This window comes from Caretta caretta, chromosome 18 (genome assembly GCF_965140235.1).
Source record: "Caretta caretta isolate rCarCar2 chromosome 18, rCarCar1.hap1, whole genome shotgun sequence".
NCBI lineage: Eukaryota > Metazoa > Chordata > Testudines > Cheloniidae > Caretta > Caretta caretta.
Window position 1 is genome coordinate 7,275,000 of NC_134223.1, and position 13,333 is coordinate 7,288,332.

The 13,333-nt window shown below is 52.6% G+C and overlaps 1 protein-coding gene across 10 annotated transcripts in view; it reads left to right on the forward strand.

Moving 5' to 3' along the window:
* Positions 1 to 13,333, forward strand: part of ARHGEF10L (Rho guanine nucleotide exchange factor 10 like) — a 156,019-nt gene that overhangs the window by 136,744 nt on the left and 5,942 nt on the right. For all 10 annotated transcript variants that reach the window (XM_048824695.2, XM_048824693.2, XM_048824700.2 and 7 more), the window contains one exon: positions 8,039 to 8,213. In XM_048824695.2, coding sequence (XP_048680652.2) covers positions 8,039 to 8,213 — 175 coding nt within the window. The remainder of the gene's footprint in view (positions 1 to 8,038; positions 8,214 to 13,333) is intronic.

Genomic DNA, 13,333 nt, shown 5'->3' on the forward strand with positions numbered 1-13,333 from the left:
GAGCTGGGAACTGGAATCCGGTTCTGAGTCCCATTCCTTAACCCCACATTCTTCTCAAAATACCAGGCTCAATCCAGGCTCCCATTTCAACTCAACAGGAAAAACTCCCATTGCCTTAAAGGTGGTTGGATTGGGCCCCAGGTTCCCAAGAAGGCTTCTTCTTATCAACGGCAGCTTGGAAGTTTCCTAGCACGACTGATGTCTCATCAATACTAATGACTTTTCCTGCCTTGCCTGCTGCTATGTGGATTTATAGGGCCTCTATTTTATATAGACATTTCTAGGTCCATAAATACTGTGCTGCTGTAGGTAAGCTTGTCGCAGCATTTCCAATATAATATTCAGGATTTTATAACTCCCACCATAAAATTTTGCTCTGAGCTGGGACACGGAGCATAGGCTCTTGGCCCAGAAATGGGTTTTATTGTTAAACTAGGGGAGGGGGATAATAAATCAGCTGTTCGTCTGCTTTTAATCACGCTACTAACGCATGCTGGTGGAGGTAAGAATGAGCACAGGAAAGGTCGTCCAGGGATTAGGACACTAGCCTGGGACTTGGAAGACCCTGGTGTTCCATCTCTGCTCCACTACACACTTCTCTGTGCAGACCTTGTGCAAGTCACTTAGCCTCTCTGCGCAATAGATCCCCCGTCTGCAAAATGGGGATAATAGCCCTGCCCTTCTCAGAGGGGCGTTGTGACCCTAAATCCATTAACAATGGCAAGGTGCTCTGACATGATAGTGATAGAAGTAGCTTGGATGCGATCCCACAAGCAGAGTTATTTTGGACTCAGCTGCACTGGTGTGGAATTAGAGCAACTCCTCTGACATCCAGGGGAGCTAGTTATGTTGGTGTAAATCAGGAAGGAGAAAAGAACCTGACTTTGTATTAGAGATTTCCATTTGGCCTGAACCAAAATACCGGACCCAGACATCTCTAAACTGAGAGCTGGATGCCAGACTCTGCAGCTTGGGCTCATGCACGTAGTCAGAAGTCGTAGCCATGTTCTTACATCCCGTCACCTGTTAAGCAGAGGGTACGTAAAAAGACTGAGATTTTCACGCACTTGGCTTCCAAATCCCCTAGATGGCTTTGAAAAAGTCTCTAAAGCCTGCAGATTTTATGTATTTGCTGGATGTCCATAGGGTCAGACCAGATGGGGCATTAAAAGGGTTCATTTAAAGCAGTACCAAACTCCAGACTGGACTTCCTGTGGCTTGCGGCTCTTTCTTTCCTTTTTTGTGCCCCAGATATGAACAAATAGCTGCCTTTTATTTTTAGCTTTCCAGGAAACAATTAGTGTCTTCTATGGGATGTCTTTGAGTGCCTCATATTTGATGCGACAGCAGTTTAGTGCATTGTTTTGGCCGTTCATTGTCCTCGGCGGCCTAATAGCACCACAGAAGTGAATAAACTACTGGGGACTCTGCACAACCCAAGGGAGCTGATCCAGTGAGATCCTTTGGATCATTGGCAGAAACAAGAGGAGATGATGAGATCTGGACATAGGGTAGTTACCCAGTCCTGACTTTTCTGTTAAAAATTCCTATTGCCTAGCACCCCAGTCCAGGAATGGGACCTCATTGTTCTAGTCCCCCCCCCCACACACACACACTCTGAATATGAACATGAACATTCTGGGGGGACCTTGAGTAGGAAGAGGGGTTATTTTACTGCTGCATTTGGCGCTGATGCGACCACAGCTGGTATCCTATGTCCAGTTCTGAGGCCCCCAATTCAGGAAGGATGTTGATACATTGGAGAGGGTTCAGAGATGAGCCACAAGAATGATTAAAAACATGCCTTAGAGTGAGAGACACAAGGAGCTCAATCTATTTAGCTTAACAAAGAGAAGGTTAAGGGGAGACTTGATCAGTTTATAAGTAACTAGACAGGGGAACAAATAGCTGATGAGGGGCTCTTCGACTGAGCAGCGAAAGGTCTAACACGACCCAGTGGCTGGGAAGTTGAAGCTAGACACATTCAGACTGGGAATAAGATGTACATTTTTAACAGTGAGGGAAATTAACCTTTGGGACAATTTAGAGTTTTGTGGTGCACTCTCCATCACTAGCAGGTTTTAAAATCGGGATTGGAGGGTTTTCTAAAAGATTCCCAACAGCTGCACACAGAGGGAGCACCCGGTCGGGCCTTTGTGTAGCACTCCTCTGCCAGGCCTTTCAAAGAGATTTACAAAAGCAGGTAAGTATTAGCCCCATTCCCACAGGTGGGGAAACTGAGGCACAGAATGGCAAAATGCCTTGCCCAAGTTCCCATGGGGGGGTCAGTAGCAGAGCGGGCAGGAGGACCCATGCATAAGGGCTGCTTAGACCGTGTTCCCTATCTCAGTTTTCCCCAGGGTATCCCGAGGATGTAACTTAACTGGGAAATACAGCAGAATCCTCCAGCGCATGTCTGCAGGCTAGGCTTGGTAAGTGCCTTCCCTGCGTTACCATGGGTCTGCGTGTTTGCTGGCTCTGTTCAATGGGCAGCATTCACAAGGCCTGTCTGTTTGGGGAATAGTGACTTTCCAGTGTGGCAATTAATTTAGTAGATGGAGCATTGGAGGCATGGGCAGAGGGAGTTCCCTGGAGCATGAGCGGGGGTGGAGGCACGGAAGGGTATCTCTAGGTCAGTGAGAAGATGGAAAATAAGCTCATTTAAATAAATAGCAAGTTGGTATTGGCCAGACCTGAATTCAGTTCCCGGTACACTTGAGCTGAACAGATCCCTGATGGAGGTGGAGGGTGGCTGGGGGTGTGAGAGAGACCCCTTCACCTCTGGATTCTGAGAGGGGAGTGGATGTGAGCAGCAGTTTGGAGGGTGCCTTTGGGTAGGCAGGTGACACGTCCCGGGCTGTGGAGAGGGTGTGGGTGAAGGATTTGCTTGTTACGTCATTGTATTCGCTTGTTTATAAATGCTCCTCCCGTGTTCCTCCTTTGGGGTGTAGGCTGTGCAACCCTTAGTGCACTAAGTAGCCCCTTGCTCAGGTGAGCAACCTGGCTGACTTCAATAGGAGTGAGTAAGTGCTACTATGGGTAATTCAGGGTTGCAGAACCCGTTTGTACACAGTGCAGCGTGTGCCGACTGGTTGCTCCTCCCCAAAGCTGGCCGCGTCTCAGCATGGGAAGCACTTTGGTACTATGCAGGAGTCAATGGGATTACTCCTGATTTGACCCCTCAGTCAGTTGACTTCTTGTCGTGGCTTTGGCAGCCTGAGCCATGCAGCAATTCAGTCTCTCTGTGCATGTGTCTCAAGCGTGTCCTTGGTTAACGTCTCTGAGCAGCTCCCAGCCCCCGTGTCTCCAAAGATCAATATGTCGCTAGTTGCTGGTTTCATGTAACCTCTCCTTTTTCCAAATTAGCTTTGTTTGTGTCCCTTTGAGGTGAAGCTGAAATGCCGCAAAAGGTCAGCACTGAAATCGGACCTCTTCCCGCTCAGGAGACCAGCCCAAGGGCTGGAGATGGTGATACAAGAGTGGTTGAATTTGACGTCTAGATGCGGGGTGGAGGGCAGGGAACCTACTTCCTCGTACCAGGAGTTCGGGGGCTCGTGGAAGTGGCTGGGTCTGACACCGGGTATGTCTTTTACAAGATCCTCCTATTCAGCTGAGCCAGTGTAGCGGGGGAGAGAGGGCCATCACCCTTTGCTCCAGTCCCAGGACCCCCCAGCTCTGCGAGAGGAGTCCCGATCTGCTGCAGCCTCCATGGCCTTCTGGTCCTGTTACCTTTGAGCAGTCGCTAATGGTGCGGAACTGTGGTGGTGGTGGGTTTTGATGTGAATGAACACCCACTGGGGACCAGGCTGGCTGCTAGCTGTCTCGGGACAGCTTTCTTGCTTCTGGGACAATCCGTTGTCTCTGGATTTTAAGAACAACCATTCACCTTGAAAAGACCTTGGGCAAGTGCCTTCTGAGACCTGAAAAGAGGATGGTGACACCTGGTTACCCAGCGTTACCATCTCAATGGAGTTTGTCAGTATGGTTCTCGTTAAGCTGCTTCAGTTGTGGGGACAAACTCATGGCTTGGTGGCAAGGGGTCATACCTGCTTTCAGACCAGCCCTCTCTCGCTCTCAACCAGCCTGATGATGAGAGGTGTTGGGTGCTGGGAGGGGACCAGTGTGTCTCGGTGATGCCAAGTAGTTGGTTTAGAAGCTACACTAAGGGGCTCCTGTCTAGTTCTTCTCAGCCAGAGGCTCTGACACGGGACTGCAGAGGGCATGGCAGAGGGGGATGCGGATGGCCCCATTGTTGGAGAATAAATATCTGCTACTTGAGGGCTGGGGCAGGGGGCAGGTGGAACCTGAACGTTCTCACCTGACTGGGGGGTGGGGGGCTGGATTCCAGCTCCTCCGATGTGTGGGACAGGGACAGCATCTCGTTTGGAGCATTGGCTTCATGGGGAGCAGGACCAAGCTGCTCGTGGCTCTGGGTTATGGGCTGCGTTGTCTCGGTCAGGCGTGGCAGTCAGGAGATCCCAACGGCCAGCGTGGGAAATTCAATGAAGACTCATGCATCCTAGCATGGTGGTGCCTCTGTCTTTATCAAACAGTGCACTTGGACTTACCGGTGGCACGTATCTGCTTTCTGAGCGGGGCCGTCTGAAGTCATCACTGTCTTGCAAAACTCCCGAGCTAGTGCCCTCTAATCTTTCACCCTACTCTTTGCCATCTCCAGGGTAAAGAGGTGACATTTTCCACATGGAATCCACCTTCCCCTAGAAACCCCTTTGGCCTGCGTGGAGCCCACATCTTAGTTCCTCGTGAGCAATTTGGGGGAGGGACCATCTTTCTTGTTATATCTGTGTGGTGACTAGCGCAACTGGGCCCTGACTGAAGCCTCTAACTGCAACACAAATAATCGTGATGCTTCTCTTCTAAGCCTGACTTGCACAGTTGCGCTCTTCCCTACCTCCCCAGCCATTATCCCAGTTTTGGGGTGTGGGGGGGAGGGTAACAAGGGTCCTTTGTACATTACAAATCCCTGTGTTCTCCACACTCAGAGAAGCCATTTTGCTCAAGAAGTTTGAGATGGATGGGACGAGCCAGCTGAGTTCTGACACTGGAAAGCTGGTGGCTTTTGAAAATTGTTCTAACTTCTTTTGACCTCCCATAACTCAAAAAAGAGGCAGCGTGTAAACTTCAGGTTTATTTCATACCCTGATTTTCACTGCCTGGGGCCGTACTGGGTTTTTTTAGGTGAGTTGTAACACCGATGTTTTCAGTTATTGGAGGTGAGCTCTGCGGGTTGGAATGTGCCATGGGAAGTGTTTTTGCAAAGGTTGCAGCTTTATCCCAACTGATTGGTAGGTTTGGGGTAAAAGTTTTAGAAGCACCTAATTCTCCCTTTCAAAAGTGACTGGGGTACTTAGGCGTGGAAGCGCCGATGACCGTCAATGAGCTTTAAGCTCCTGAGTGTCTAAGGGCTTATCTGCACGGCCAGCCATGAATCTACAGCATCCTAGCTTGCCATGTACTAGCGTCACTAAAAGTTCTGTAGTGCATGTTGCCGTATTCCCGTTTGGAGTGGTCGCTCAGATACATGCTTTTGAGATTGTTTTGTCCTTTATGATCCATAGCTTATTTTTGTTAAGGCACGAACGATCCATTCTGAGCATCTACTTTGACTTCCTGGAGGAACTCAGAAGCCCTGACTCCAGACCCTATTTTTAAACAACTCGAATTCCTTTCCAAAGCCAGGAAGAGTATAGAAGAGTCCTCGCTCTAATCTCTAGACCTCACACTGCCCAGGGCCAAGAACAGAACCCAGGAGCCCTGACTCCAAGGGTATGTCTACACTGCCGAAGAAGACCTGAGGCACAGCCGAGACTGGCCTCGGTCACCTCTCTTGGGCCTTGGGCTGTGGAGCTATAAAATTGCAGTGGAGACATTCAGCCTTGTGGGGTCTCAGAACCCAGGATCAGAGACAAACGTCTACACTGCTATCTTTAGCCCCGCGGCCCAAGTCAGAGTCAGCTGACCTAGGCTCTGAGACTCAGTGCCAGGAGCGGGAGGGGGTATCACCGTCTAGACAAACCCACAGTTCCCTGCAGAGCAGAATCTTTCCACCTGTACTGTAAATCTAACCTCGGAGTTCAGCTTTTTGTCATGAAGTCCCTGTGTAAATCAATTGCCACCAGGCCTGGAAATGAGTAATTGTTTGTTCTAGACAAAATTATTCCCACCCCTTCCCTGGGTTGAACTCTTGCCAGGTTAGACTAAAGGAGGCTGATGCCTGTATGGGGAGGGTATGGGCATGGGTGATCTACACTAGGTGGGAATAGAGGGAGTGGAGTTTTTATGAGTCCATAAAATCCACGGTTGCTGTGGATCTTATTCAGATGCGAGGTTGATGGGCAGTGGTATGAAACCCTTAGAGAGCAAGACATCAGCAACGCGCTGAAATCTGAACTGCAAATCTCTTTGGGGTTGACCAGTGAAATTCTCAGAAAGTTGATTGAATGAGCCGTGGGTTCCCCACCTTAACCCTAGCGTCCCTGCTAAGGTGAGCATTTACTCTGCTTCACTGGGGTGCTGCACAGACACAACGGGAAGTGTGATCCCTGCCGATAGTCCCCCTGAAAGGACACAGGGTTTGTCTATACTTGGATCTGGCGGGTGATTCCCAGCTTCCGGGAGCTTACCCATGCTGGCTCCGAGCAAGCTCGCGCGCGAACAACAGAACGTAGCTGCAGCAGCGTGAGTGGCGGGACTGGCTCGCTGCCCTTGGCTAGCGTCCCCAGGGTTGCTTTTCGGTTCCCCTCTCCCACTTGCAAGGGTGTTTGGATCCAGGAGTTAGGCGCAGGGGCATTCTCTAGGGTGGGCAGCAGGCCAGGCTGGGCTGCTTAGTCGTGGTTTCGTGTGTGGCGGCAGCCGTGTGGGATGAGGGGCCCCGGCGGAAGGGGCACTGTTTCACTTGCACTCACAGGGTGGTTCTGCTAGGATCGCTTAGCAGGAAGATGGGAGCAGAGGCTGTGAATTCCTGCGCCCTACGGGCACTGGAGGGAAGGGCACTGGAGGGAACAGCACTGTCTGCATGCACTCTGATGGGTGGGGGCAGTTTAAAATCGAGACCTGGCTGATTAGAAACCAGCCCAGACCATTCCCCTGCTCTAAAGTGCTTCTGCTTCACCCCAGGGCTTCTCTCTTAGGCCTGCTTTCCCCTGGTCACACTGACTGGTCTCTGCTTTCATGTCTGTAGCCACTAGACATTCCTCCTCTTACCCTATGGGGGAATAGGGTGGGATTGATCCTATCAGTAATTTGGGGATCCTCTATTGTTGTGTTCCCCTTGCTTTGCAAACATATGGGACACGCCTCACCTCCAATTAATAATAATCCCGAGCTCTTATTTAGCACTTCCCTTAGAAGATCTCAAAGTGCTTTGCAAAGGAGCATGGGATCATTAACCCCATTTTACAGATGGGAAAACTGAGGTACAGGGAGGTGAAGTGTCTTGCCCCAGGTCATCCAGCAGGTCAGTGGCAGAGCCGGGAATAGAATCTGGGTATCCTGAGTCCCAGCCCAGTGCTCCATTCACATCCCAACATTTGCCTGTGATTTTGTAACCAGTTACTAGCCCAGTCACCTCGACTGGCCACACCAGCACTGCCCCCGTTCCGTTGGTGCGGTGTTGTGCCTTGGCAGCCATGTTTGTGTTTCCATGACCGTGCTGCCTAACTGGGTTTGCTCTAGTGCATTGTGGGAAATTGGGGACAGCTATCCCCTAGTGGCAAGGCAGGGGATGGATCACACCAGCAGCACTGAGGGCAATGCATTCTGGGATGTCCTACCATGCAGAGCTGGCAGGATTGGCCAGTGCAGTTATGCAATACGAATGGGTGTAGAGAGTCCTGTCCACCCAACAGAGAGATCCCACTTGCTGGCTCCAGGAGTTCCCACCATGCAGGGTGCAGGCACCTGCCATCTTTAGTTCCCTCCGTGCACCCTGCGTAATGGGCCGTTCAGCATCTGCCCTGTGATAACATGCTCCACAGCGATGGCCCCTCTCAACCCTCCTCTTTCGTCCCCCCCGCAGCAAACCTTTGAGGCCCACCCGGACGAGGAAGCCAGTGTGACGCACATGATCAAGGCGGGCAGCGGCGTCTGGATGGCCTTCTCCTCGGGGTCCTCCATTCGCCTCTTTCACACCGAGACCCTGGAGCATCTGCAGGAGATTAACATAGCAACGCGGACCACCTTCGTCCTGCCAGGTAGGGGTGGGGAGGAGGGCGGGACTGTTTCTTAGGGGGCAGCCCACTGAGGATCAGCCCCAGGGCCGGTGGGTGTGTGGGGGAAGGCCGCTCCCTACGTGCTTGGGGTGGTAGAGAGGCCGTGAGGAGTGGGGGAGCATCTCCAGGGGAAGCACTTGACCCTCTGGAAATGGGAAGGCTGGATGTGGTCTTGGACACATGCTGTGACAGTAACAGCTGCTGGCAATGACCTGGCGGCCAGGAGCCAGCTGTTCTCAGGGAGGTGTGGATTCGGTGACCTCCTCCAGCTTCTTCATCCCAGTGTGTAGGCCGTGGGTCCATGTGGAAGGGGCCCTTCTGTCTGGGGTGAGGCAGGCTGCTTTAGCACCCGTGGGGCCCAGTGGCAGAGCTTTGGCAGGGGTCAGGCCTGGCTTTGTCATAGCCGCAGAGTGGGCGTGACTGTGGGGAGATGCCGCGGGGAGGAGGTGAGTTTGCTGGAGGTCTGCAATGCCGATCTTTGGGGAAAGACCCGTTCTTCCTCCCTGTGAACCAGCAAAGAAAATCAGCCCTGAGACGATTAGTGTCAAGAACGTGTTCTGCCCTGATTAGTGTTCCGCGGTGTTCATGCCACTCCCAAGACATCCATTGTCTCTCTCTGGAGAGAGCACTTCCCGCCTACGAGCAGCAGGGGGTGCTGTTCTGAGCAGGCTGGCTGGATTTTTCTCTGGGCTTCAGATTCTCCTTTCCCTCCCTTGCTTATTGCCAGGAAGCCATGGCCCAACCGGAACTTCACGATGGCCTGATCCCTGAACCCTGATCCTCCGGTTAGCAGTGTAGGGGCTTATGACACACAGTTGAGCAGTTCTGATACTAACCACTAGGGAGCAGTGGTGCTCACACACCACTTTGTTGCGCTGTAGACCCTTTCTGCTTTAAGCCTCCTCTCCACTTCCCTTTGTCCACATGGTCTGTTCCCATTCCAAACTCTTCTCCATCCTGTTCAGGGGCATGCACTGGAATCAGTATGGCTGCTTTTGGAGGGGCATTTTCTGTGCCCCCTGCAGCTGGAGAGACTGTCTCCCTCCCCCGGATGTGGCCCCCTCCTTGCGCATGCCCTTGATCCTATTCCCCTGTGTGGATTAACTGGTCAGGTAGCACCTCCTCCAGTTGAGCTCGCTGCTCTGCTTGGATGCACACTGCTTTGTCCAGATGGCCGTCGCTGACTGAGCCAAACCCCGCCAGTGGGGCCAGCTGCGGGGCATGGGCCAGGGTCTCTTACCAGTGTAGCTGCAGGCTGGAGAGGAGTTTGCCTTCTCCACCCCAGCATCCCTCCCATGCTATAACCAGGAACGAGGCCGATTTTTTGCATGAGGATCAGCGTGCTGGTAGTGTCTCATGGCAGGGGGGTGAAGATCGGCAGAGAAACGACCCCTTCCGGCCCTGCTCCCATAAGCTTTGCGGGCATCCCGTTCACATGGGACGCACATGGCAGATTGGGCCAAACCCACCCTCCCTGGGGGGGGAACATTCACCCCTTGAAATAAACAACCCCCTGCGTTCAGGGGGAAAAGCTGCTTGGCAGCATCTCTGTCCCGAGCCCTGCCTCAGCCCCAAAGCAGTGCTGGGAAGGGGCCGTGTTTATCATTAAAGAGGCGTGTGGGCCGGACACGCTGCAGAACTCCAGCTAATTGCTCGGCGAATGGAGCCAGATGGGCTGCGACCGCTGCTGTGGGAAACGGCCTTTGTCTGATGCCTGCATATGCTGTTGCTGTAAGGAAGCATCTTTCTTGCTGCGTGTTTGGCTGGGATTCTTAGCTGGTGATTTGAAAAGCTGGTCACCGCTTTACCAGCGGCCTGACAGACGAGGCCCCTTTCTGGACTGACCCCTACGGCTGTGGTCCTCCCCTGCCTCCTCCCCAGCCGATGTGGAGCCGCTGGGTGCCCGCAGAGTATTTATAGCCTGCTTTGCTGGAGGGCAGAGGGAGGGGGTGGAGTGGGAAGGGTGAATGGAGAGGGGAGGGGGAAAGTGGGGTGTGGGAGATGCGGGGAGAAACCCCCCACTTTGGAGCATGGATCCTTTTGCCCACACTCATCCTTGCAAAGCATTGGAGAACCAATCCTGGGAGGAGGAGGGAGGGATAGCTCAGTGGTTTGGGCATTGGCCTGCTAAACCCAGGGTTGTGAGTTCAATGCTTGAGGGGGCCATTTAGGGATCTGGGGCAAAAAAATTGGGGATTGTGCCTGCTTTGAGCAGGGGGTTGGACTAGATGATCTCCTGAGGTCCCTTCCAACCCTGATAGTCTATCAGACTGCGTTAAAATGACAGGCCTGGCCCTTTAAATTTCCTTCTGGCCTTCTCTCATCTTCCTTTTCAAACAGCAACTCAGGGAGCTGCCCGCAGGGTGGATTCTCTAGGATGACTCTTAAAGGGCCGGGACTGTACCACAGTGAGGGACCATCTGAAAAGGGGCTTGTTCTGTGTCTGGTCCCTCCCCCCCCCACCCCCCCGCAGCAAGCACGTCTCACCCTAGAGCCGTGATCAGCAGCTCACCAGAGAGGGGGGACTCGGGACCATTTACCCCCAAGCCCACAGCAGCGTTGGGATTCTTGGCAAGTTCTCTGGCCATTAGATGGCAAGATGATCCCAGATGCCTGTCCTGACTGATACAGAGGGGTAGCTCTGTAGTTGAAGCACAGAACTGCCTTGGCTTCTCCTCTTGTAAAATGGGAATGATACCTGTTTGCCGCCCCCTCTGATTCAGGAGACTTAGGTTCTATTTCCCAGCTCAGCCATTTATTTACGGTGCGACCGTGAGCGTTTAGGGAAAGTTTCCAGTGCCTCAGTTTCCCCAGCTTAAAAATGGGACTAGTCATCCTTCTCCACCTTTGTCAAGTGCTTTGAGGTCTGTGGATGAGGGAGGAGCCTGCTGGGAGGAGGGGGGTGTTTATGACAGGTAGAGCTTCATTGTTTCGGCTTTGTTAAACACTCTCTTGTTGTCAGTATCCATGTGGCCTAATTACTTTACTCGGTCACATTTAAACTTGATGAAGACGCTGGTGATGCCAAACACCTGCCCTGCGGAAGGCTGTTCAACACAGAGTGAAATGATTTGCGGGCTGTGTCAGGGTCCCGGTGGAACCACCCTCACTTCTTGGCAGCCTCCGCTGACAAGTCAAGTCATGCACAGTCATCCACTGAGCTCCCTCCTCATCCCGAGAGAGGGCCAGTCCCCACGTGTCAGGGGTGAGGCACATTGGCAGGGCAGCCGGGGGAGGGGGGCAGTTTTCCTGGTCCCTGCTCTGTGGTTACATACAGAACTTGAGTCTCTTTGGTCGTCAGGCTGGCATCTTTCATGAGCGCACAATTCTCATGCACTGTTTAAAAAGACACAGACAAAATCCTAGTGCTTGGCTGCCTGGAGAAACATGTACCAGTGTCATGACATCAATACAGCTGCACTGGTGGAAACCTCTAGTGCAGATACCCTACGCTGGTGCAAACTGGAATTTGCACCAGGGCCTGCCACATTTTTGCACTACTGCAATGGACACACTTTAGAAGTTTGCACGCTGCTGTAGTTCACATCACTGCAAGTTTCCCTCATTTAGGCAAGGCGCTAGATCTTAAAGTCCTTTACTGATCCCTTCCGGAGAAAGTTCTACCCAGAGATCACCTCTTCTGCGTTCTCATCTGTTTGCTGTTATTTTATTACCAGGGTCGTCCGCATAGAACAGGATCTCTTGCTTCTCACTGGCTCATCTGCCAATCCCTCCCATTTCCCCCCACCCCTCTCTAAATTGCCATCGTACGTTTGTGCCGTCAGTTGTTTGCAAGGCAACCGATAGCGATATCACAAAAACTAACCACATCTAATGGGCCAATGAGAAGTCAGGAGCTAGTGAACTCAGTGGAAACAAAGATCCTGTTGTCATGCAAATGCTTTTCAGTGCTAAAGGATTTCTTTTAGTGGGCTGCAGGAATGAGAAATGCATTCTGGGGGATTGACTCCCAAACAGAGGCAACTGTGAGCTGGCAGCCCCTGAAGGGGAAGTTCTGCATTTATCCACAGAATAGCGATAGGTCGTGCCCTCTTCGGGCGACCAGACAGCAAATGTGAAAAATTGGGACGGGGGTGGGGGGTAATAGGAGCCTATATAAGAAAAAGACCCAAAAATCGGAACTGTCCCTATAAAATTGGGACATCTGGTCACCCTATGCCCTCCCCTTCCCCTGCCCCCCCACTTCCCCCCCCCCCAGGCTGCCCTGCTAACCATCCTGACCTGGAAGGACTTGAGCCCCTGGAAGAATGAGAGGTTTATGCCCCATTCATTCCTTGGCCTCTGCTGAGACTAACGAGGAGGGGCAGTTTCTGATTTAATACAGTTCTCGTGGATTGAGCCTCTATACTGCGGCTATAGAAAATCCGAAAATAGAATCGATGCTGGCTTTTAAGGCCTTTTCTACTCGGGGGTGGGGGGGTTGCCCACGTTCCAGCCCCCAGCACAAGGCACCAGTGCAGATGCGTAGTGCAGAGAGGGTAAAACTGTTTTGCACTGATCCAGCTGTGTGTGTGTCTGAACTGTAATCACGGGCTGTGGTTGCCACTCGAGTGGACGCACCCACTAGTGCTAATCTAGCTGGCTGGGATACCAGAGTAACAGTGCTGCGGCCGAACGCGTGATTACGCAGGGGTCCAGCTGGGCTCGTCCAGCCTGCGCTGAAGCCCTCTGCGGTGCCTCGTCACACCTCCAGGGCCCGAGCGAGCTAGATTAAAGCTAGCTGGGGTGTGCCTACTGGACCTGCAGTCATGCCCTGGGATTGCCCTGCAGACATACCCCCTGTCTGACTGCGGTCTAGAATTGCCCTGATGCAGCTACGCCTCTGGCTGAAATCAGGGCAGTCCCACCAGCGAGGACCAGGCCTGAAGCTCGCCTTTAGAAACGGGCTGGAGCCCTGGATTTCGGACCCAAACTTCAAAGGGTGTGTTGGGATCGAGAAGTTCTGCTCCGTACCTATCGCTCATTTCACCCAAAGCACCAGCGGCCCTTTAAGAGCAGGGAAATCAACTGGGAAGAATTCTGAAATGTCACCCCCCTCCGCCCGTCCGCCCCCCCCCACGCCCCTTGGCTCTGAAGGTTGG